The 26,672-nt window shown below is 36.4% G+C and overlaps 1 protein-coding gene across 2 annotated transcripts; it reads left to right on the forward strand.

Moving 5' to 3' along the window:
• Positions 1-1,756: 1,756 nt before the first annotated feature.
• LOC137878106 (nuclear GTPase SLIP-GC-like) lies at positions 1,757-10,441 on the forward strand. 2 transcript variants are annotated; one of them, XM_068718223.1, is made up of 22 exons: positions 1,757-1,834; positions 2,427-2,508; positions 2,732-2,844; positions 3,023-3,067; positions 3,210-3,243; positions 3,422-3,514; positions 3,763-3,853; positions 4,031-4,247; positions 4,348-4,575; positions 5,760-5,960; positions 6,079-6,263; positions 6,666-6,759; positions 6,846-6,933; positions 7,075-7,196; positions 7,481-7,657; positions 7,750-7,904; positions 8,113-8,236; positions 8,739-8,847; positions 8,964-9,097; positions 9,312-9,393; positions 9,522-9,600; positions 9,685-10,441. In XM_068718223.1, exons 2-22 carry the CDS (start codon positions 2,442-2,444, stop codon positions 9,728-9,730), a joined length of 2,484 nt encoding a protein of 827 aa, XP_068574324.1. In that variant the 5' UTR covers positions 1,757-1,834; positions 2,427-2,441; the 3' UTR covers positions 9,731-10,441. The 2 variants fall into 2 exon arrangements, with proteins under 2 accessions (XP_068574324.1, XP_068574325.1); XM_068718224.1 differs by lacking the exon at positions 3,023-3,067.
• The last annotated feature ends 16,231 nt before the right edge of the window (positions 10,442-26,672 follow it).

Consider the following 26,672-nt stretch of genomic DNA (forward strand, 5'->3'; position numbering starts at 1 on the left):
GTTTCTTTTGTGTTTCTCATAAGTTCAATGTTTTCCTCTGAGTCTGTTAAAAGAAAGTATCAGGCATCAATAAATTAGCTCAAATGGTCAGGATGGGTAATTAATCTGGTTGGGTTTCTCCTCTGTGAGTTTGTCTTGGACATGAGGTAAATTGAGGGTTTGTCACTCAGCACCATTAGTGCCCACCCTTTAATGTTTCAGTTGTCAGTTGTTTGTTCAACCGAAGAGACGTTTCTCTTCAAACATATTGCGTTTAAACAACAGTTTGAGCCTCAAAAAGCTAAATTATACATCTAATAGGATGACATGATGAAGTGATGACACTTTGGAAAGACATGGATGTAAACTGCAACTTGACTGTTTGTTTGAGGGATACAGTCGTGAGGCGGAAATTCTAGTTTTGTTTGAAAAAAGTCTTAATTTACCCCAAATTTACGGCAAATTACTTCTACTGAAGATAGTACAATATGCTGAAGAGGGCTGTTCATAGACAGATCTCTTTCTGATTTTGACACATTCTGTCAGTGTTTTTATGTTTTTGAAACAAATGAATTAACCCCACATAAAAGGTTTGTCACTCAGCACCATTAGTGACCTGGAAGTCATGCAAACAGTTTCTGGAAGATTTTAAGGTTCCAAATTCTTTATCATCATCGCTATTGTCCCGCTTCAGTATTCTTCATCTTTCTTTGATTATCTGTACGAGCACCAGTAAGTTAGAAAGGATGTGTGGTGACTGTGGCGAGCAGGGCCGCCTTTCAATCAGAGGGTCGGCGGTTCGATCCCTGGCTCCTGCTCTACTAGTCTAGTCAATGTGTCCTTGAGCAAGACACTTAACCCCAAAATTGCTCCTGTAGCTGCGTCTACGGTGTGTAGATAGATACTGAATTGTAAGTCGCTTCGGATAAAAGCGTCTGCTAAATGACCGTAATGTGTGCACACAATAAGAATAATTTCAACACACAAACGATTCCTCTGGAAAAAAAGACAACAACCCTAAAGCTTCCTGAACCCTCCTCCAGGAAGTTGTGATTGCAACATAAAAATAAGCACTGACTTTTACTTCCTCATATGAACATGTTTATGCCTTTGTCATTTGTTCTTCCTCCAGGAAGTTGTGATTGCAACATAAAAATATTAAAATAAGCACTGACTTTTACTTCCTCATATGAACATGTTTATGCCTTTGTCATTTGTTCTTCCTCCAGGAAGTTGTGATTGCAACATAAAAATATTAAAATAAGCACTGACTTTTACTTCCTCATATGACCCTGTTCATGCCTTTGTCATTTGTTCTTCCTCCAGGAAGTTGTGATTGCAACATAAAAAAATATTAAAATAAGCACTGACTTTTACTTCCTCATATGAACCTGTTTATGCCTTTGTCATTTGTTCTTGTCTTTCTGTTGCAGCAACTGTTAATCTCACCAAACCATGTGATCTCTGTCACTGCAGGGAGGAGACAGTTAGTATAAGAGTCCAAAGTACCCAGAGCACCAGAGGAGTGCAATAAAAAGAGTTCAAAAGAGAAAAACTAAATTTAAGATTGTTCAATACTACTTGCATACTGTGGGGATGAATCAAAACATCTGTTCAGCAAAACATACTCTCTATTGCCCTCTGGTGTTCACAGCAAGAACACCTTATAAGAACGAATAAAATGAATACATAATTAAATAGGGAAATTCATCATGGGAGGAGTTTCAGAACCAGGAATCAAAAACACTTTTGTTTATTGTGTGGAGTCGGACAACTATTGAGAGCAAAGGACTTCTCCACCCGCTTGAAACCTGGAGGACGGGATTGATCTACATCTATTGTCTACTCGCTACAGGTAACCGTTTGAATTAATATTATGATATTAAGGAAATCAAACACCGCAGGTGATTCTTATTGACATTTTCTCTTTTAATCGTTTGATTGTTTGGTTTGTAAAAAAATTCAGAGAATAGTGAGAAATGTTGTCACAATTACCCAGATGCTAAAAGTGACACCTTCACAATGCTTGTTGGTCCAACAAACATTATTTTTTATTTACTATTTTTAAGTTTGGACTGTTGCCAAACCTACAAATATTAATTAAAAAATAAATGTAGGTACTTAAAATTGAAAGCAAATATTCACATTCGAGAAGCTGGAGCCATACAATGTTTAAACATGAAAATTTACTTTATCAGAATAGTTGCCAATTATTTTTCTGGCAATTGACTAGTTGATGAATTGATTAATCGTTTCAGTTGTACTTGTATAAACTGTTTTATGTCTATATGAGGTGTACCGTTCATTGTGACATGACTCGTGTTTTCTTAGTCTTTGCTATTTCCTTGAGTCTGTTAATAGAAGTTTCATAACTTCTTTTCCTTCAGTGAAATGTAACTCTAGTTGCAGTGGTTGGTTTAAAACATGATTATTTGTTTACCTTCCAGTTGCCGTTTGTGGTCATGGATGATTTTGTTCGTAAAAAACTAACTGAATGGAATCTCAGCCAGTTGATACCAATATTTGAAGGTAAAGTATTACCATGACTCTCTTTTTGGGCACAGATTTTATACAGTGTTTATATGACCTACCAATACTGAAACGTCTAAGCATCTACAGAACTAAAAGAACTATGAAAAATGCTGCAATGTTGTTCTTCAGTACAATGCTGACATATTCTTGACAGACAGTTTTAAGAAAATGGGAGAGATCAGTTCTGACTAATCCTGGCAATTCTTTTTGTTAATTGCAGAACATGAAATTGACACGGAAAGTATTTACCTTCTGAATGATCAACAAATCACAGAGTTGATCCCAAAAGTGGGAAAAAGGGCAAAATTCCAGGAGAGACTCGAGTTGTTAAAGGTAATGTTCTGTACTGTGAACACAATTTACACAAATACTATATTTCTAATTTACAGGAGCACAGACTTCTGTTTTCATGACACATTATTGATCATATCTCATTAACAATAATAGCATGTGCTAGAATTTTAACATTTACTATTATGGATTTGCAACTATTGTCTTTCGTCACTGGAAGGAACAAAACACAGCAAATCCAGAAACAGTTGATTTGTCTGCTCAAGTAAGTTGAATGAAGTTTCAAGCACTCAGATATCATAAGGCATTTATTATAATTATATAGATCATATTTTCATTGTCTGCTCAAACTTTTACATGGCCACTTAGTATTGATTTAAGACACAAATGTTCATGTTCACCCTCAGGTTTGTCCGTCCACCAGTGACACAAGTGATAAAGGTGAGATACGCTTTATCTTATTGATTACATGTCGTGTTCATTGAAGTTTTTAAGGTTGTAATATCTTACTTTGACTAAGAAACTATATCAAGACCATGTTTTAATATTTTGGGAGGCAGATGCAACAAACTTTTCTTTTTGCTTTTTCTTTTTTTCCCAACAAAAAATATCCAATAAGGAAAGAGAAAGTTGGATCTTCAGGGAGAGTCCAGCCAATGTCAACCACCAGCTAGAAAACAACGACTTGCCAACAAACCAGGATCAGACTCAGGTATTTATAATACTTTCCAAACAATGGCAACCTACAACTTAGTATAGTGTTAACATTGTTATGTAATAACATTTTTACTTAGCTTACTTACATAGCAAATGTCTGTTTCTATAGCTTGGCCACAGAAAATACTCTCTCATTTGCTGCCGAGAAAGTTCCTCTCACTCTCTCCTCATTGTGCATTACCGCTTACTTGATACACTGGTTCATGGTTCCTGCTGAACAGTTCTTTACTTTCACTCTGACAGAAGAAATTATACTGTCTAAGGTGAAAAAGATCATGAGATGTGTCTATCAGAAAATACCTCCCCAAGACAACAAGATCAACAACTTCCTGAGGTCAGTATAACGTTTATTTACCCAAAATTTACAGCAATTACTTCAACTGAAGATAGTACAATATGCGGAAGAGGGCTGTTCATAGACGGATCTCTTTCTGACTTTGACACATTCTTTCAGTGTTTTTATGTTTTTCAAACAAATGAATTAACCCACACATAAACTCTTGTACAACAGGAAAAAAATCAGTGATTTGGAGACGGACAAGAGGGAGGTGGTCGGTGTCTTTGGCAAAACCGGGGCTGGAAAGAGCTCTTTGATAAATGCCGTCATTGAAGTGAAGAATCTCTTGCCTTCTGGAAACGTCAGTGCATGTACCTCAGTGATGATTAAAGTGGAGGCTAACATGCACAACTCAAAGTATGAGGCAAACATTGAGTTCATTACAGAAAAGGTAAATTGAGCTGAATATGTTTACTTTTACTTGAAGCTATTTAAAAAGGCATGCCATTTAATTTAATGAAGTTAAACGTATTTTTTTAAATTCTATTCAGGAGTGGAGAGATGAGTTGGGGTTCTCTAAAAATTTCCTTCGGGATAATGCGGATCAGGAAAGTGATCAGAAAGGTGACGATGATTGTCGGGACATAGTTGAAAAGCTGTCAGCGCTGTATGGAGAAGACTGGGAAAATAAATCTCCTGATGACCTCATTGATGGCAAATATTTCAAAGAGATCCCAGAATTTCTCCTTTCCGAGAAGAAGATTTTGACAGTTGAAACAGTAAGTAATCTTGTATCACTTCATGAGAAGCCTTCTTGTCTGTTTGACAGAGGGAAATGTTATTGAGGTTTATGTAATATGCATGCTGCCTAGCCATTCCAGGTTGGTTTAGTTCAACGGTAGTTCAACAAATGTAAAAGTAAAATCAGTATGTGAGATGTCCTACTTAAAAAAGAGTGGCCTTGATCCACGAAATCTACAAACCCATAGAAAATGTACCCTTTATAGACAAATCATAAAGAAGTTTGTATACCAGTAACTAAATATATTAATTTAACTGTTTTAACAACATCCAATCAGGATTTTTCCTCCATCTTTGTGCCCAAACATTTTACATTAAGATTAAATGACATCTTGTATTATTAAATCTCAGTACTGCTTTTGTTCACACTTTTGCTCAGCTGGTAATAGTAATTATTTTTATCTCAATCAGCAACCCAACGTCACCCCTTTGGAGTACCACAAGGATCAGTACTTGACCCCCTTCTATTCAGTCTATTCATGATCCCTTTTTATACAGGGACACTTAAAGTGGACGATGCTCAAATCTATATTTCTCTTTCACTGGTAGGCCGTGGTACCATCGACTCACTTTGTCACTGCATTGAAAAAATCAATGGCTTGAAATTGGTTTCTTGCTAAATACAGACCGAACTGAGGTGATTGTCTTTGGTGCCATAAATTAAATATATATAATTATTGCACACCTTGAATCTTTACCTGACTTTACTTGAAAGATTTTTTCGGACCACATTATGTTTCTTACATGTTCTATCCATATGAACCTTCATGTAAACGTAATCATCAGACTGGGGTCTGCTGACTGTCAAAGGTCAACATGAAACACAGGGAAGCTGCATTATGCTACGATGATAAACATACTTGCTATGACCTAGATAATCTTAGGCACGGTCAAAATCTGATCATCATCAATTTAAAACCTAATTGTCACCCAAAATTGCACTTTTGTATCCACTTCCGGTTTAGTATTTAATATTTCTTGATCCAAATTTAGCTTTTTGCTTCTTTTGTTTCAATGACGGGGTTACTTAATTGCTCTTGTTTTCTATATTTTCCTGTTCTAATTCTTTTGTACAATTTGTAAAGCAGTTTGAAGTTGGAGTCTGTGCTTATGAATGAAATCGCCTTACGTTGCCTTAATCTCATTTTATTATTTATTGCAGGCTAAAGAGCTATCTGAAAAATTAGTCAGATACACAAGAAGCGACCCAAAAAAAGGTAAAGACGTAAAGAGGTGGTATTGGCCACTAGTGAAGTGTGTGACTATCAAGGTGCCAAATAATGATCTTCTTAAGCATGTCACACTTGTGGATCTTCCTGGAAATGGGGACCGTAACAAGAACAGGGACGAGATGTGGAAAACGGTAATTCATCACATGCAATGCTGTTTAGTGTATTACTGTGTTATCTGCTAACTGTGACATCATGTTATTACAAAGTACTGATAACCATCATAATTAACTTGCTGTCATGTCCCTTCAGGTCGTTGGAAGTTGTTCCACTGTGTGGATCGTGACTGACATGAATCGAGCTGCATCAGAGCGAGAACCCTGGGTGATCCTGAAACGTGCCTCTAGCTTCATGGGAAATGCTGGCCAGTGTCAGCATATTCACTTTATCTGCACCAAGTCTGATCTTATTGAAGATTCAGAAGATTCAGAAGATCAGTAAGTGATTTAAGGTGCCAAAAGTACATATACATATATGTTCAATATTTCTATAAAGTCATTCTTAATGCTTGTCATCGGTTTTATCAGTTTTTTCAAAGAAACTACTTTAGAAATCAATAACTGCTCACACTCAACACAACTTACTAAACTGAAATAGTAGTCTGTACCTTTGTCTCTATGGTTACAAAATGACATAGTTCTTTCCAGAAAACTTCCTATTAGATCACGGACCTGTAAAATAAAGTGATCGCTTCAGTATAAATGGTGGATTCGATAGTTACAGCTACAGGTTTAAAAGAGATCATTTAGACTTTTAGTCTGGATGCAAAAAAAGAATTTGAGGTTTCAGTTCTCCAAATACTGTATGAGGTGCAAATTAATGCAAATATTTTCATTTAGTTCAGCAGCTGATGTTCGTGCTTTCATAGTGGAAACAAATGATCGAGCCAAGAAAGAAGTGAGAGAAGAATTCAGCAAACAAAACAAGGTTAAGGTGAGTTTTATAGACTGACAGAGTGTATAACATAAAGATTGTCTACAACTGCACGTATGCCTTAAAACCAAAACTTTTCTTTTCAGAAACTTTTCAGTGATGAAAGTTTCAAAGTGTTCACAGTGAGCTCCAAAGAGTTTTTTAAAAAGAAACATCTAGATGAAGATGACACTGGTAGGTGAAGTCTTCATATATGAGCACATTTAGGTTTACTTTACTTTAACAAAACAAACAAAAATTACAAATTGGATTATGGCAATAAAATGTAAGTATGTTTTGTAACTATGTAAGATGCAAACTGCATTTTTTTTACAGAAATACCCAAACTTCAGGAATTTCTGCAGGATCTCAATGACTGTCACTCAGAGACGTTAAACTATGTGTCTGGAGCTCATGGGATTCTCTCTCTGATTCAAGGGGCCAGACATAGAGGAGGGGTGAGATCAAGAAATAAAACCTCTTTCTTTGTCTTTAATCATTAATGTTGACAGAAAATAATGTGAAAACATATTAAAGTCAAAGACAGGCTACGTACATGTAATGTCATCCATACATACATTTTATGTTGCTTCAGAGAGGCTGCATAACAACAGTAATTAAAGGGTGGTCTAACTCAAAATCAACAACATTTTGTATAAATGTGAATAAATCAAGAAAACTCAGTCACGTAGCAGTATGGTTTCATTGCTTTGAATACTGAATGTGTTGTTGTTGATTTCAGGCTGACATAAAGACAGCTGTGTACACAGCCCTTCAACAAAAGATGAGGGATGAACTTGATAAAGTCAAGAAACCAATGAAAGAGACTCATCGGGCTTTTGAAAAGTGCCTCAGTGAGGGGGTCAAAAAATCTAAAAGTTCATGTGAAAAAGTCTTGAAGTCGGTGATATATCCTCCTGTACGTATTTGAATTATAACACCATCCTTACAACGGATTTTGCACTTCATATGAATGTCTTAAAATGTTTGTTTTTTTCTGTTTTGTTTCAGAATAAGTCAGGTAGTGCTTTCCACGGGACACTGAAGTGTCTAGTAGAGCACGATGGCAACTACAAACCAAAAAAGGGGGAACAAATAAACCTCAATATGAAGTTATCTTCATGCCTGACTGAGAGCATTGATGAGAAATTCAAGAAGACCTTCCCGTAAGAAATGACTTAATAAAGACATAAAACCCTGTGCAGGCTAATTTTACAAACTATGGAGAATGTCTAAAATTAACAAATTGTACATTATACAGTTATACAAGATATGTGATATAATGCATACATACAAATTACATTATTGAAGTACAAACTTGTCAATGATGAAACACACGTTTATGAAACATTTCAACTTGTTAACATGTTTCAGAAATGGAGGAGAATGTGGACCATTCAACGGAGTCCTCAATTCATTTTTACTTGACACGAAGATGATGAAAGAGAAGACAGAGAACAAAGATGTCGCACTGCAACTGATATTTCTCAATACAGAGGTAAAAGAGGAGAATAGTACCATTAGTCTTTATTAAGCTATTAGTCCAGGTCAGAAAGGCTTCAGCAGAAGGGTGAGAAAATCATCCCAAACATCAAGTTTGTGACTGAGGACTGACATGAAGACTAAACATGAGAGAATAAATGAAATATAGATGTTTTTAGAAGTTAACATATAATACACTGTATATGAAGAAGTCTATCATTACAGTAAATGTCAGTAAAAGCTGGAGACACCCTGAAAAATTAACTGCTGCTGCAAAGCTGATGGCCCTGCCCATATTCATGACAACATACTGGAGATTCTGAGGTGGTCTGACATCAGTGGGAAAAATGTATATGTATATGTGCACCCTCACCTGGTCCTACTCTGAAAATCTGATTAATTAAAATGAAAACCGGTAAAATCTGGGGGGGGGGGGGGGGGGGGGGCGAGCCCTATTTGTACATTACCTTGATTTTATTTAAAATATGTGGATCTACGATTCATATTCTCTCACTTAGGAAGAAAAGATGAAGACAAAACTCAACAAAATCATCCGCGACCGTAAGAAAACAATCTACAGCAGTCTGACGACAACAATTGAGACAAACATGCAGAAATGCTATGACGGTACGATAAAGATCATGACATTTAAAACCTGACACTGTAAAAAATTATTCATCATAATTGTGCAGAATGTAATTATAACTAAATTGAATTGACTAAAGTTTTCTGTTTTAATGTAGATGTAAAAAAAATTAAAGGGCCGGGCATGCTGAGTGAAATAAGGGAAACTATGGTGAAGCACGTACGTGGGTCAAAAAACGTCATGTTCCAGGAAGCTAAAGATGTTATGTTGAAACAGCTGGATGACTTGGTGGTTTGTAACATTTTATAATACGTCGTACGATGAGGATATAGTCAAACATGTGCTGCTTATCTTTATCTACAATTCTAGGTCATCATATAATCAAGTGGAATATGCCTCTTTTTGAATACTGCTTTTGCTACTAACACACTGCAGGCCCTTTCACAAACATTCAGCTTTTGACACATTTTGGCTGTGAGTGATAAAGATTTTTATGCTAATTTAGAGGGACATCCTGGATGATCTGAAAAAAACAATGCAGGAATCAATCGAGCTGTCGCTCAAGACAGATGGTGTCTCAATCCCAGGTAAAGACAACGTTACAAAATAAAATCATGATATTCACTAAAAATACTGATTGAAATGAATAGGTCAACACATTTTCAATAGTGTGATTAATAGTGAACTTGATGTTAACATTATGGGGTTCTTTTAGACGTTACATCGGAGTTTCTGATGGTGAAGAACCACTACAAAAAACTGAAGAGAAGCCCAGATCAAGAACCATTCATTTGGTAAAACTGTTGTTAAAATATCTACATAATGCCTCCAGATTGAGTTGTTCTGAATAATGCTAACGATGCTTTTTATTACACTAGTGCTGGTCCTCCCAGCCCGGCAGCTGCACAGCTGATAACCAACTGAAGAGCCCTGCATGTTAGAGATGTGAGGCCTCTGGATTTGGTCTCAACCATTTTTGTCAACTCATCTTATCCAGGTTCTCTTTGAGTGTTTTGATATGTACTTTGAATTAGCTTGTTGTGAAAGACATGCATAGAGATTTTATCTTTTCTATGTTTTGTAGGGCATTTTTGCTTTTAAATGATGAAAGATAGGATGCAGACAGAAAGTGTGTGGGGGGTGAGAGCGGGATTTCATGCAGCAAAGGTCCCCAGTCTGATTCAAACCAGGTACATTGTGGTTTACACGGTACAGGTCTTAGTCACCACTCCACTATGATGTCCCAGATACATTTTGTTTTAATGATTGAACAGTTTTTTTCTTCTTGAATCTATAAGTTTTTTGTCCAATTTTTAATCGTAGTTTAGTGTTGGTTGATTGGGATTGAAATTCCAATGATTTTATGGGTGTTTAACATAAATCCTGAACCTTGATCACAGTACGTACTGTATGTTGGATTTTCAAAGAATGATTTTACCTTTTTTCTTTCATGTTCAACGACAAAACTTTCTTACTGCGAAATAATGTTTTCTGAGTGTGTTAATTCATATATCAAAAATTGGATAGAACTAGATGATGGTAATAAACCATTGTATTGTCATTATTATTTACTGAACAATTGTTTTTTCTTAATCTGCACTTATTCTAAATGAATTTAAAGTTTTTGACATGGTATACTGGCCAATAAAGTTCACTTTTAAAGTGCCACATGTACTTTGGCTTCTTTGTCGTTTGTGTTGTAAAATTATCTAAAAGCTTCTTTGGGTTCTCGTTAACATCAGTTTTTATTGTGAGATTAACAAATGATTTTACAATTTTGTTCTTGTCAAATTCTTTTTACTTAAAACGTCTTGTCTTAGATCTGACCTAAAATTAAATTGCCTGAAACAAATCTACATTACAGTTCCCAAGCATTTTTAGTAACACACTCCTCAAAATATAAAATAAATATAAATTATAAATATGTGATCAATTCCAACATAGTAGTTAAGACCTGTTAGTAGGTGTGTTCACGCAGTAGCATTATGTTCTTGAAACTTATAACAAGTAGGAGAAAATGTTCTCCACAATCCAGATGCTGTTATTTTCCAAACCATTTGTCAGTTTGTCCTGATAATGATTGCTCTTCATGTACAAACAGGTTTAGTAAAGGTGTGTTGTTATTAATTTAGGATTCATGGTAATATAATGTATTATGCTTGTTCATGCTTCAAAGTGCCACTTACTGATGCAAGAACATGGAACATGCAGACACACATGTAGGGACGGGAATTATTGATACTGCTTTTTGATCCAGAGGTTTATCACAACTCTCATCACTTCCTTTCTAATTACTGTCCAAGAAAAATAATAACTTAATAGAATTTAAGTCACTATATGAACTTGAAAAAATTGTAAATAAAAGAGGGATCACAGAGACAATAACATCAGTGTCATTATATCAGGCACCAGTAAACCTGTTTTAACAAGTGGCTAACCTTGTATGCCTTAAGGTTAGTTTCTCTTCAGGATAAACTATTTGCATGAGTTTGTTTGTTTTGGGTGTGTGCTTTGGTGAGTAATCTGCTGTTGATCCAGGGAGTTATAAATGATGTGATGTACAGATGATAGGAAGAATTGCAGTACACAAACAGCTTTACTTTTTTAGCTTTACTATATATAATAATCATTAAAGTTATTATTTGCGTTCAAGGTCAAAATTTTCCTACTACAAAATAATGTTTTCTAAGTGTGTTAATTCATATATCAAAAATTGGATAGAACTAGATGATAGTAATAAACCATTCTATCTGGTTTATCATTATTTACTGAACAATTATGTTTTGACAAAATGTGCATGAGTTTGTTTGTTTTGGGTGTGTGCTTTGGTGAGTAATCTGCTGTTGATCCAGGGAGATATAAATGATGTGATGTACACACGATAGGAAGAATTGCAGTTCACAAACAGCTTTACTTTTTTAGCTATATAATAATCATTATGGTGATTATTTACGTGGATATATGATAACCAAGTTCATTATTAAAAGGCGTAGAACCATATTCGTGTATACATCTCCCTTTATGACATGTAATATTTTTTTATTTTGTTTGTTGTTCAAAATAAAATCTATCTAATCGCTTTTTATACAGTTTGGGGTTGTGGGATGATTAATGAAAAGCTCAATTCTGCCACATAAATGTTTACACATTTTTAGACTATTCTCTAATCTTAGTGTTTTTATGACATTTGCAAGTGCTCTTTTGTCAAGAGCATTTGCAAGAGCATTTGCAAATGCTCTTGCAAATGCTCTCAGTTCTCCTCGGATCTACTCGTATGCCTTCAGGTTAGTTTCTCTTCAGGATAAATGGTTTGCATTATCTTTGCACAAGTCTGTCCACTTTGTATGTGTGCATTGGCGAATAAGCTGCTCTTTGTACCATGCACCAAGCAAGTTATAACAATTTTAATTTCAACACGCAAACAGCATTGTTGAAGAGAAACAAGCTGCTAGGTCAGACGAAATGTTGAAGCATAATGAAAACGCAGGCTGAAAAGTCAAAATATGGAGTAAAAGAGTTGCCTTTGCTTTGCATACTTCTCTTGTTTGACATTGTTTTTGCATTTGTACCCGAATACATGCACTCTGTTCCACTGGGTGTGTCCAAACTAGTTATGTCTCTGTGGATGGACCCAGTCAACTCAATGATATCTTTGTATGTCGTTCAAGAGATTCCACAAATGGAATCCTGCCTCCTACGCCTAAAGCCAGATACGTCACACCTGACGATTATTTACACAATCCAGATGCTGTTCATTTCCAAACCATTTGTCAGTTTTCCTTATAATGATTGCTCTTCATGTACAAAAAAGTTTAGTAAAGGTGTGTTGTTACTCATTAATGATTAATGGTAGTGGAATGTATTATGCTTGTTCATGCTTCTAAGTGCCACTTACTGATGCAAGAACATGGAACATGCAGACACACAGATGGGCCATAAATAGGGCCGGGCATCATTTTGCACAATTATCAGTTCCTTTCTTATTACTGTCCAAGAAAAATAATAACATAACGCAATAAAATATGCACTATATGAACTTGAAAAAAATAGAAATATAAGAGGGATCATAGAGGCAATTACATCAGGTCACAAGTAAACCTTTTTTTTTTAACAAGTGGCTGACCTTAACTACCGACCACACTGCATCATGAGATTTGTAACTGTCATTTTCTCCCCTGCGTTGCTTGTTGGGTCAATCCAGTTTCACTGTGAATATCTCTCCATTTTATTTTTATTTTATAATCAGAGGCCAGAAAATTCAAATAATTTCACAATTTATTCTGGTGATAAAAAACATAAAAAAGTACCTTTTCTGTGTGATATCACAGTGAACTAGTGGGTGTACCAATTCCTCAACAATAATATATTCACATGCTATATTCTTACAGTTGAAACCAGAAGTTTACATACACTGTGCAAAAAGACACATAACACTTTTTTTCTCACTGTCTAAAGTTAAATCAGACTAAACCTCTCCTGTTTCAGGTCCGTTAGGATTACCAAAATTATTTAACTTTTGCTAAATGTCACAATAATGAGAAAGAGAATTTCTTAGAGAATTTTATATTACTTTCTTTGAGGTCAAAAGTTTACATACACCAAAAGTACTATGTCTTTAAAACCTTATACACCCGAGGGTCCCCCATTTGGACGCAGAGTACATCAAAACTTAGAGAGTTTTGTGTTAAAAGTAACTGGCAGAGAACCCACGAAGAACGAATATAGTGATGTTATAGTTCTGCAGAAACCTCAGCGTCCTGGGAACAACATGAACTAGGTCACTTCTACATGAGACAAACACATCTCCCATCAGCCAAGCAAACAAATAACAAAATATCATAAATCATACTCGATATGACTGGGACAGACCGGAGAAAAAGGCTGCTACACTCCGTTAGCAACGTGCTACCTACGAACATGCAGCATGAAAAAGCACGAGCGCCTGACGGAGATTACGGACATAGTTTCCATTTCTCTCCCCGGTAAACCATCGCAGAGATATTCAGCTTCGAACACAAAAAGTCACACAGCTTTCATCGAATATTGTACTTACTTTTGGTCGAATCTCAGCGAAAAAATGGAATATCTCCGTACTTCCAACGCATGTTTGTCCAGCTGGTGGTGCTCCGTGTGAATCCGTTCGATTCGTGTCTCTCCGACACTCCTCGGATTCTTGGGAGGGTTGGAAGCTCAGCAAATCAGATTTCAGAGCTGGACCTTTTTGAGCTTTATTGGCTAATAGTGCTGTCAATCATCTAGCTTTCAATTCCAGGCAATTCTATTGGCTCCTACGGTTCGAAGGATGTCTCAATGGTGAAAATCGGAGAGGGGGGGGCTGAGATACAGCCCTGAACAGAGAGTCTGAAGCAGGATTTGACCTTAAACTAAATAACTAAAAAGGGCATAGAAAGAGCTTAAAACACTCAAAAAAGGTCCAATCTTCGGTCTATTGATTCAATGAACATCATGAGTGATACATAGAAGTGATATAGAGTGTTTTTGAATTTTAAAAATACTTTTTTATTCAAATATTGGAGTATTTGATCAGTTTTCTAATTTGAAATGCTCTATATTTCATAAATGTTTCACTGTATCTATGTATAGCTGTGTATATAGAGCCTATATCAGTTGTTCTAAGAGCCCAGCATATTAAAAGTCTTGGATACCCATACTTTCCAAAAAACAATACCCTAAAAGTGCTGTTTTTCAAGATCGAGCTTTTGAGTTTTCCAAGTTCTGCTGTGTTCCATCCTTATCTTATGTGAACCAGTAACATGTATTCTGATAGTTCCATGATTTTTCTCATCTCAAAAATATATATATATATTTTTTTTTTATACAATTAATTAGGTATTTCTTATCTTTATTCGAGCTGAGGCCTGCAAATAGGCCTCGTTTTTAAAAGGTTTAATGTAAATAAAAAGTTTGAATTAAACATTTTATAGAGTTTCACCTCACCAGAGTTAAAGCAGATTAGTTACAGTGCATTTAAAAAAGGCTTCACAAAGTTAAACATAATAAAATCAACCTGCAGTATGACAATAGACAATCGTTTTACAAAGCCAGCAAATATAGTTATGATAACTTGTAGTAATGGGTTCAACAAACTTTTTCCATGTGCAATAAAATTAATTGTTCAGTTGTTGTGTATTTTACATAGATGTCATATATTATACATACATAATTGTTTGTTTCCCACATTTGCAGTCGAGTTCCACGGAGACTTGTAATTTTGTCCGGGACAAATTAACTGAATGGGATCTCAGTGAGTTGATTCAGAGATTTGAAGGTAAAGTACTGTGTTACAGTTCTGCTTTGGTGGGCACATACTGTATATTGACATTACTTAAACCTGTTTGTTTAATGGTAAGCAACTGGATCACAATAATACCATATCATTGATAGTTTCTGCATGTGATTATTTATAGAAAACCACAGCAAGTTTCTTTTTGACATTTCTTTTTATTTCAGACCAAGGCGTTGACAAGCAAACTTTTTTGAGTCTTGAGAAGTCAGCCATCTTCAATGACTTGATTCCTAAAATTGGACCAAGAGTGAAATTCAAAAAGAAACTCAGAGAATACTTACAGGTAATGTGCAACTGTATGTTACAGACACTTTATACCAAAACCCTACTAGTAATCAGCACTCATATTTGTTTATACATTCTACCTTTCACAAGTCACAGCAGCATTAACTTCTGTCTTGAGTTTGTATGAAATGAAAGAATGATCTTGCATCCCTGACTGCGGGAAATCCAACGCTGTCTTTCTTACTTTATAAAATTGAATGACAATGGCAGCTGTCTCTTGTTGGAAAAACAAGCTCTGATACTTTTGTCAGCCACCAACCACACTAATGGCACTTCAGTACCACTTTAATGTAAATAAAAAGACAGGAAAAAAAGATAACATCAGCTAAATATAACTATTCTACAAAACATTGCGGAACAAATTACTGAGACACTGAAACAGTGAGCCATTGAAAAAGACAAAAAGAAGTTAGTTAATATAAAATTATTGACCAAACAAAGTACTGGTAAAAAGGCATTAAGGCAGTAGTTCACACTTGTTTCAGTATGTGCTTGTGAAGTAAATATACATTTAAACATGTGTCCTCACTGCAGGCACTGAAAAGAAAGCACGCTGATACTCCTGAAACGATGGACACTGATACAAATTCAGACCAAGAGGACAGCCCTGAACTGGTTAGTTCTTTGAATACACATGCAAACTGAACGGAGTGACAAATACAGCTGCTCTTTTAAAGGAGTAGTCCAACATTTTGGAAAATATCACTCATTCACTTTTACATAGAGCTGAATGAGAAGATTAATGCAACTTTCTGATGTGAGAATGATATTAATCTTCTCTTCTAATTATAAACAAGTAAGGGAATAAGCCTATTTCACATAATATTTCCTCTGAGTTACCGGAAGGACTTGTTCAAACAAAGCCTTTAGCAGATGCAGAAACATTCAGCATGTGCAAAGTCAATGTGAAGGACTATGGCTTATCCAGTCACATGTTATGGCAGTATCTTTGCACATCATCATTTTGAGATGGTTTTGATAACTCACCTTAATATACTGCTTAATATACTGCAGGTTCTAATTAGATGTTCTCATATGCAGGACCTGACTATTTTTCCATGGCACTTTGAGTCAACTTCAACATCTGGCACAGATCGGGACAATGAGATGGTGAGAAGTTATGCTGTGAACCCCCATTCGGACTGGATTTATTTCTCAAGGGGTGGTGGGCTAGTTTTAACATTACATGTGCTGGTCAGAGATTTTAATCCCGTCTGGAGCAAATATATGGGGAATACCCCAACCACAATAATAATTAAAGTATGAAAGTGGACCACTGAGTTTTTTGTTTGTTTGTTCTTCTACTCTATTTACTTTTTCTGAGCTCTGTGGGAAATTCGACTTTAGTGTTAAAATACAGGATGTCAAAAACGTTTTTGCTAAGTCTGATAGATGAAAACATGCTGACAACAACATTTAGGTCTACCCCTTATTTTTAGTGTGTAGTGTATTATTGTGGAGTGTTAGGGCCACTGCTGAAAAAACAAATCTGATAAAAAAAAAAAAGGAGGCAGAATATTACAATAAAAAAGTTATAATATTTTGAGAATAATGTCAAAATATTTTGAGGACAAATATCCTTATCTAAAATGTAGCTTCAATTACTATGTTATAGTGTAATTCACACTGTAAGATATCTAAATGTAATTCTTGCGTGTTAAGATTTACTGAGTTATGAGAAGGGGTATTGATTTTCTTCCGTGCCCTGTGATAGAAATTTTATTTGTGTTAAGTACTTTTTATTCTATGACTTGCTTGTATGCTATATTCTATGTTTAAACCTTAGTGATGTACTATATGTCTGCTGTAACTCCCTGTTTACATTAGAGTAGTCGTAAATCTGAACTGTCGTGAGTGTTGTTGTTTACAAAAAATCAGTCATAGACCTTTGATGTAGGGAGAGCAGATAGTAATCACAGAGTGTATAGCTTAGAGGTGGTAAACCACAGGATCAATAGATTAGGATCTGTAGCAAATGTTTTATTATTGGGTACTGTTGTGAAATGTGTTGAGTAGAAACAAAACAGATGTCTTGGAGAAACACACTTCCCCCCTTTTTCCTTTTGATGCTCTGACCCTTTAAAAGTGTACTCAACGGCACACAGGTCACTCTCTCCATCCCACAGACAACACAGGCACTCTGTGTGATGATTGGGTCTTCTTTGCGCAAAGAATAAATACTCTAAAGGTTTTTTGTTTTACTCGGGTTTCCTTATTTCAGTGTTATTGGACTCACTTGGTACTATTGAATAGTTTTTTCCACGACAGCCCCCATGTGGAAACTCTTGACTTCCTCTTTTGTCTTTGTCCTGCCGCGTCTCAGCGTCTACAGACCACATCCTTTAATTAATGTCCGCATATGAGTTAAATAATTGTGAAGCACAGTGAATATTCCCCCGCTCCCCCTGTAATGTTAATCCCTTCCGAATGGGGTTTATGTTTTTTGTTAACACACACTTTTCTTCAAATCATTGTATAATGCATATTCAAATATTTGTTATGTCTTTGCAGAGTGAGGAGCCACTGTCCTTAAGTAACTCGAGTTCAGGCCTACTTGCAGTGATACTCTTCATTTTGCGTCACCATCTAAATGCAGCTGTGGGTGACTTGATGGCTCTACTGAATTTTCTCAGTCCTAACCTGGTTGATTCATCTAAGTATCTCTCTGATAAGATTACTGCCTTGGCTACTGTGTTTTACTGTCCTGTTGAAAAATGTCAGAACTACATGGGAAAAGATCCTGGTGGTTCTTGTTGTAACTGTGGCACAATGTTCAACAAAGAAGACAGTACTAAAAATGGAAACTTCTTTTTGTCTGCATCACTGAAAGACCTTCTGAAGGGCATCCTTAAGATCCATGGCACTGAGTTGATACCTAAAACAGTCAATCAAGGGAATGACATTAAAGATGTGATGGACGGCGAAATGTACCAGAATCTACTCAAACAAGGAACACTGGCTTCAGATGACCTCACGCTGTTATGGAATTGTGATGGTGTACCAATTTATGACTCGGACATATGCTCGATTTGACCGCTTCAGTTTACTATTAATGAACTTCCTTACACACAAAGAAATGAAAATGTGATAGTTGCAGGACTTTGGTTTGGCACAGAAAAACCTAAGATGAAAACATTTCTAAAGCCTTTCATAGATGAATGTCGTGATTTAGCCCAAAATCCCCTTCAGTGGAGTGACAGCAATGGAGCGGTTCACTCCTCAAAAGTCTTCTCCTTGGTTTGCTCCTCTGACGCCATGGCAAGGCCAATCCTCCGGAATTGCAAACAATTCAATGGTAAATATGGTTGTGAATGGTGTTTACACCCTGGCGTGATGGTCAAAAAAGGCAGTGGATCCATGAGGTCCTACCCATATGATGAAGAGAAACAAAAAGCAAGGTCAAACAAAATGTTCAAGCAAAATGCAACACAGGCTGAGAAGTCTGGCACCGAAACCAATGGAGTGAAAGGATTGTCCTTGCTTTCCATACTTCCCTTGTTTGACATTGTTTTTGGATTTGTACCTGAGTACCTGCACTCTGTTCTGCTCGGTGTGTCCAAACAACTTATGTCTCTGTGGATGGACCCAGTCAACTCAATGAAACCTTGGTATGCAGGTCAACACATTTCACAAATGGACTCGCGTCTTCTCCGTCTACGGTCGCCATTAGAAAAGAAACCCTCGTCTCTATGGTCGCTGAAGTGTTGGAACACTTGGAAAGCGTCGCAGTGGCGAGCATTCCTTTTATTTTATGCGATTAGTGTCCTGCCTGGTATCCTGCAGCCTGAATTTCTGGAACATTATTTTTACCTATCATTTAGTGTTCACATCCTGCTACAAGAGTCAATATCCCAACATGAGCTTCAAATGGCCCAAAAGTCCTTGGTACGCTTTGTGGAAGTCATGAAAGTACTTTATGGTGATGAAAATGTGTCTTTCAACTGCCATCAGTTAATCCACTTAACTGAAAGTGTACTGAACTGGGGGCCTCTCTGGGCAACGTCAGCATTTAGTTTTGAAAGAAACAATGGAAATTTTAGGGCTCTGCTTAATGGCAGAAATGTTAACCCTCGAGAAATTTACGAGAGGTTTCTCATTTGGCAGAACATACCCAGACACCTTAGTTCTTTGGTATTTAACCGACAATCAGATTTTGGTGAGTTATTAGCCAAGCTCACAGCAGTAAACGATGACAGTGGCTCTGACAAACCCCTTGGAAAATCACACCCTCTGGATCTCACAGGATCCATAAAACGATCAGTAGAAGAGCTCTTAAATCGACCAGTCGTCGTCAAATCAGTAGAAGTCTGTGACAGCTTCACTAGTGGACACACTGTTTATCACTCTACAAACTGTAAAGAGTCAGACCAGACAGACTTCGCCGTTAAACTCAAGAATGGCTGCTTCGGAGAAATACAGTTGATTTTACTTTTCAAAGAGAACTGTGTTTGCACATCCAAATGTTTGTGCCAGGCTGTTCCAATCGTTGTGGTCCACCTGTACGACATCAAACCTGCGACATTGTTCAGCGATGAACATCCTAACAATACAGCTAAGACTATCTTTGTAAGAGTTGAAAGGACGGATCAACCCAAAGCATTCTTCTTAGAAGATATCCGGTGTAAATGTAGATATGTGGATGGTTGGCTTGTGCCTGTACCAAACACATATGAGAGATATTAGAGTCAGTGTGAGGCTAAAGCTCTTGCAGCAGCAGGACTGCTTTGACCAACCACTCATCATGTTCTTTATCTCTTTTCCTGGTGCCAGCAGTATACATTGCTATGTCACATCAGTGCTATATAACTTATGGCCTACTTGACCCTGGGCATTGTCTGTAATGTGTGATTATGATTCATTGATAAGTTTGGCAACGGAGTTGACGTGTTGAGCATGCAATGACTGATTAGCTCATAACAGTGGATGTCAAATGACCAATCTGTCCATAATTGACTGTAAATATTAACTATATATCAAGATAAGTTCAAAGCCTCCTGCAACAACAAAAATATATTGCTCTGTGCACCACTGCTAACCTTATGACAGCAAAACAGAGTCTTCAGATGCTCCAAAAAAGGGCTTTTATTTTGAGTTCTTTTTTGTTCTTTATTGAGGGTTTTGGAAAGGATTTTTGCTTTTTATTGTTTTTTCTTTTAAAATCCTTTAGAGAGAGGGTGTTTTTACTTATTTTTGTATCATTTCATTTTTGTAATTTATGATTATCTTGTTATTGTAAAAACCCAATAAAACTTGATTTTATTTCATACATTCCAACCAAAGTCCAGTCTTGCTCATTTCTGCTTGGTCTCCCTTGGGATAGTAATTAATTAGCCATACAATTGAATAGCAAACCTACTTGCTACGGTGAAAATGCTGTTGTTCATTTTGTTGGGATTTACTATTGTGGTTAGCTGAAATTGTTTGATGCCTTGCTTTATTGGTGCTGTATGTGATATCAGGGGCTAAACATAGCTGTGTGTTTGTAATGTACAATAAGGGTCAGATTGGCATCCAAATTTGGGATAATAGGACCAGGGCTGTGAAGCTGTCCTTCATAACCAAGCGAAGTTCCCAACCACAGGGGGTTCATCCTCCAGTGATGGCCCATTGAACCGGACCGTCCTGGAGTACTCCAGTCCTCCACCACCTTTTCCGTACACATTTCAGTTGCTATATGGGAGAGGCCGACATGAAAGGCCTGAAATAAGATCAGCTATATGTTTTCTTCCTCCCTAAGCAGACTGAGACGGTCTGAATGTAGATTTTGGAGGGATGTTTAATACCTAGTTCAGAGGTTTCAGAACAGCTGTCCTCTAGTGCCTTTACTCACTCTTGGAGGGGGTATCGGTTATACTAGGCAATATACCATTTCCATAATAAACTTGTAGAAACTATTTCAGCTTTACATTTTATTGGGCACTTTTTAGTCTCATCTAAAAAATGGAATTTTAACATTTATTGAGTTTATTCTAGTAAGTATAGAATACCTATTAGGGTTATGCATGGTGCTCCCTGTTTTGGCTTGGTAGCTGCTTGGCTAATCCAGGAAGCATTTTAGGAGCAGAGTCACCAGAGTATAACTGTATTTCCATTTGTTGCAATAAATGGATAAAAATCTATGAACTAGATATGAACTAAATCAAAATGAGGATAAATCAGAAAAAAAAGTTGATTACACTTTAAGATAGCACTTACTATATGGCTAAAGGTTACAAGAGTCATGCTTCATATTTGTCAGTCAGGTGCGTAAAACACAGAACGCTTTAGGGTGTCACGGTTTAGAGCCTCACTTCCTTCTCCTTCTCAGCAGGAAGTAGAGGTGTCACATAGTATCAGAGCACATCTGCAGTTAAAGCAGTACCCCAGTTTCACAATGTTGCATGATGTTTCCAAGTAATTGTTTAATTTACAATTTGATAAGTCAACTAATTAATTGATGAACTCTACAGGCAAATAAATAGAGAAGTATATTTGGTTGGGGTAAAAAATGTATGGCAACAAATGGAAATACAGTTATACTTTGGGCTGGTGACTCCACTCTCAAAATACTCCCTGGATTAGCCGAGCAAATACCAACAGTTTGAGGCTCAAAAAGGTAAATTATACATAATTTTACCAACACGATTAGAGAAAGGTACATACAAATACAAATTTCTGTAGCAGAACACGATCTTGTGTTGACAATTTTCATAAGAACAAAAAAAACAAATACATAATTAAGTAGGGAGATGGGAGGACTTTCAGAACCATGAATCAAAAAGCACTTTAGGTTTTGTTTATTGTGTGGAGTCGAACAACTATTGAGAGCAAAGGACTCTCCCACCCGCTTGAAACCTGGAGGACCCACATTGATCTACATCTATAGCCTACTCGCTACAGGTAACTGTTTGAATTAATATTATGATATGAAGGAAATCAAACACCGCAGATGACTCTTATTTGTACTGTTAAATAAAAAATAAATTTAAATACTTAAAATTGACAGCAAATATTCACATTCGAAAAGCTGGAGCCGTAAAATGTTTTAACATGAAAATTTACTTTATCAAAATAGTTGCCAATTATTTTTCTGGCAATTGCTTGATGAATTGATCGTTTCAGTTGTACTTGTATAAACTGTTGGATGTCTATATGAGGTGTACCGTTCCATGTGATGTGATTTATGTTTTCTTTGTCTTTGCTGTGGACAATTCCTTGAGTCTGATAATAGAAGTTTCATAACTTCTTTTCCTTCAGTGAAATGTAACTCTACAAAGTTGCAGTGGTTGATTTAAAACATGATTATTTGTTTACCTTCCAGTTGCCGTTCGTGGTCATGGATGATTTTGTTCGTAATAAATTAACTGAATGGAATCTCAGCCAGTTGATACCAATATTTGAAGGTAAAGTATTACCATGCCTCTCTTTTTGGGCACAGATTTTATACAGTGTTTATATGACCTACCAATACTGAAACGTCTAAGCATCTACAGAACTAAAAGAACTATGAAAAATGCTGCAATGTTGTTCTTCAGTACAATGCTGACATATTCTTGACAGACATAGTTTTAGGAAAATGGGAGTGATCAGTTCTGACTAATCCTGGCAATTCTTCTTGTTAATTGCAGAACAAGGCATTGACAAGGAAAGTCTTTACTGTCTGGATGATCAAGAAATCGCCGACTTGATCCCAAAAATGGGACCAAGGACAAAATTCAAGAAGAGACTCAAGTTGTTAAAGGTAATGTTCTGTACTGTGAACACAATTTACACAAATACTGTATTTATAATTTACAGGAGCACAGACTTCTGTTTTCATGACACATAATTGATCATATCTCATTAACAATAATAGCATGTGCTAGAATTTTAACATTTACTATTATGGATTTGCAACTATTGTCTTTCGTCACTAGAAGGAACAAGACACAGAAAATCCAGAAACAGTTGCTTTGTCTGCTCAAGTAAGTTGAATAAAGTTTCAAGCACTCAGGTATCATAAGGCATGTATTATAATTATATAGATCATATTATCAATGTCTGCTCAAACTTTTACATGGCCACTTAGTATTGATTTAAGACACAAATGTTCATGTTCACCCTCAGGTTTGTCCGTCCACCAGTGACACAAGTGATAAAGGTGAGATACACTTTATCTTATTGATTACATGTCGTGTTCATTGAAGTTTTTTAAGGTGGTGATATCTTACTTTAACTAAAAAACTATATCGAGACCATGTTTTAATATTTTGGGAGGCAGATGCAACAAACTTTTCTTTTTGCTTTTTTTTTCAACAAAAAATATCCAATAAGGAAAGAGAAAGTTGGATCTTCAGGGAGAGTCCAGCCAATGTCAACCACCAACTAGAAAACAACGACCTGACAACAAACCAGGATCAGACTCAGGTATTTATAATACTTTCCAAACAATGGCAACCTACAACTTACTAAAGGGTTAACATTTTTACGTAATAACATTTTTACTTAGCTTACAGCAAACAGCAACAGCAAATGTCTGTTTCTATATCTTGGCCACAGATAATACTTTCTCATTTGCTGACGTTTGTAATCTTATCAGACAACCCCAATCACTCAACAGCATACATGCAGGTATCCATAGCAACAATGCGTATGCTTCAAAGTAATTAACTTAACCGTGGCCTTTAACTGTATGATGTTTTAAACCCAGACCATGGTTTATCCTTTACTAATCTGCCATAGTAGAAGCCTGATGATACACTCTGAAGCATACATGGACCTGGCAGAGAAAGTTTCTCTCAAGCTCTCCTCATTGTGCATTACCGCTTACTTGATACACTGGTTCATGGTTCCTGCTGAACAGTTCTTTATTTTCACTCTGACAGAAGAAATCATACTGTCTGATGTGAAAAACATCATGAGATGTGTCCGTCAGAAAATACCTCCCTAAGACAACAAGCTCAACAAGTTCCTGACGTAAGTATAAAGTTTATTAAATGTTCCATATTAATATGTTATGCTGGCCTGGTTCCACTCCTGAGCAGGGGCCAGTTCCACTAAGAGATTTAAGACTGGTAGTGTTGAGCCAGGCATCATGGGTTTGTCTGGTTGTCCATTTCTCACCAACGTCTTGAAGGAATTTTTTTGGACTCAAGGATGAACTGATTAGAATTTGGTGGTCACAGATCAAGTCCACTGTGACCTCACAAAACATGTTTTTGATCATAACTGAAGAATTCAGTTAATTATGACAATTTCACACAAATGCCTAATAGGATGACATGATGAAGTGATGACACTTTGGAAAGACATGGATGTGAACTGCAACTTGACTGTTTGTTTGAGGGATACAGTCGTGAGGCGGAAATTCTAGTTTTGTTTGAAAAAAGTCTTAATTTACCCCAAATTTACAGCAAATGACTTCTACTGAAGATAGTACAATATGCTGAAGAGGGCTGTTCATAGACAGATCTCTTTCTGATTTTGACACATTCTGTCAGTGTTTTTATGTTTTTGAAACAAATGAATTAACCCCACATAAAAGGTTCGTCACTCAGCACCATTAGTGACCTGGAAGTCATGCAAACAGTTTCTGGAAGATTTTAAGGTTCCAAATTCTTTATCATCATCGTTATTGTCCCGCTTCAGTATTCTTCATCTTTCTTTGATTATCTGTACGAGCACCAGTAAGTTAGAAAGGATGTGTGGTGACTGTGGTGAGCAGGGCCGCCTTTCAATCAGAGGGTAGGCGGTTAGATCCCTGGCTCCTGCTCTACTAGTCTAGTCAATGTGTCCTTGAGCAAGACACTTAACCCCAAAATTGCTCCTGTAGCTGCGTCTACGGTGTGTAGATAGATACTGAATTGTAAGTCGCTTTGGATAAAAGCGTCTGCTAAATGACCGTAATGTGTGCACACAATAAGAATAATTTCAACACACAAACGATTCCTCTGGAAAAAAAGACAACGACCCTAAAGCTTCCTGAACCCTCCTCCAGGAAGTTGTGATTGCAACATAAAAAATATTAAAATAAGCACTGACTTTTACTTCCTCATATGAACCTGTTCATGCCTTTGTCATTTGTTCTTGTCTTTCTGTTGCAGCAACTGTTAATCTCACCAAACCATGTGATCTCTGTCACTGCAGGGAGGAGACAGTTAGTATAAAAGAGTCCAAAGTACCCAGAGCACCAGAGGAGTGCAATAAATAGAGTTCAAAAGAGAAAAACTAAATTTATGATTGTTCAATACTACTTGCATACTGTGGGGATGAATCAAAACATCTGTTCAGCAAAACATACTTTCTACATAATACACCTTATAGTGGGTGTATTATGGGTCTCCACATGCATGCACAAGAAGCACAACTGATTGTCTTCTTTGATTTTATCGAGCAATGTGATTGATAAAGCACAAATTCCTTAAGATATTAAAACACAAGCGTCACAGCAGTATCAGATACTGTCACACTCATGGTAAAATACATACTGCAAAATGTGCACTAGCAGTACAATAAACAGTACATCACATAACAAAACAGGTTTATTCCAGAACTGTCCAGCTATCAACAACTAAATGTATGTGGGCGAAGGCTAGTGTCACAGTCAAATTGAAATATTTGGTATTTCAGCTTTTTATTCTTTGACCTTTGCAGTGAGTTTCTGGTATTGCCTGACCTGTCATTGTAATTCTCTCTCTACATACTTGTATATATATATATATTCCTGTAGTTTTAACACTGATGAAAATCAATTAAGAACTGAATATTTAACCCAAGTACAGTACTTTTAGTACTATTTTGAGGCACGTTTTCCTTTTTAAGTTACTTTGTACATCCAACTCCACTACACCTCAGAGGGGAATACTATACTTCTTACACCAGCACACTTATCTGACAGCTGCAATTATTTTTCAGAGTAAGATTTTACATTAAAATATTTGATAGATTAAAACAATGGTTTCCAGTCTGTTATGCTTGTGTCCTCTTTACAAAACCGTTCCTCCCTTTAATGTTTCAGTTTTTCAGTATTTAGTTCAGTATGTTGAAACATATGTCATTTACAGTTTGAGGCTCAAAAAGATAAATTATACATAATTTTACCCACATTATTTGAGAACAGTACAAGCAAATACAAATTTGTGCAGCAGAACACGATCTTGTGTCGACAATTTTCATAAGAACGAATAAAATAAATACATAATTAAGTAGGAAGATTCATCATGGGAGGAGTTTCAGAACCAGGAATCAAAAACACGTTAGGTTGCGTTTATTGTGTGGAGTCGGACAACTATTGAGAACGAAGGACTTCTCCACCCG

Source organism: Cebidichthys violaceus, unplaced genomic scaffold (assembly GCF_023349555.1).
Source record: "Cebidichthys violaceus isolate CVI_PGR_0920_01 unplaced genomic scaffold, fCebVio1.0.p SCAF_23, whole genome shotgun sequence".
In the NCBI taxonomy this organism is placed as follows: Eukaryota; Metazoa; Chordata; class Actinopteri; order Perciformes; family Stichaeidae; genus Cebidichthys; species Cebidichthys violaceus.

Bases quoted from the DNA above. Each gene is read 5' to 3' on its own strand.
- LOC137878106 (XM_068718223.1), top strand. From the start codon at position 2,442: ATGGATGATTTTGTTCGTAAAAAACTAACTGAATGGAATCTCAGCCAG. The intron at 3,854-4,030 runs GTCAGTATAACG...CTTGTACAACAG, and splicing joins AAGATCAACAACTTCCTGAG to GAAAAAAATCAGTGATTTGG. The intron at 6,934-7,074 runs GTAGGTGAAGTC...TTTTTTTTACAG, and splicing joins TCTAGATGAAGATGACACTG to AAATACCCAAACTTCAGGAA.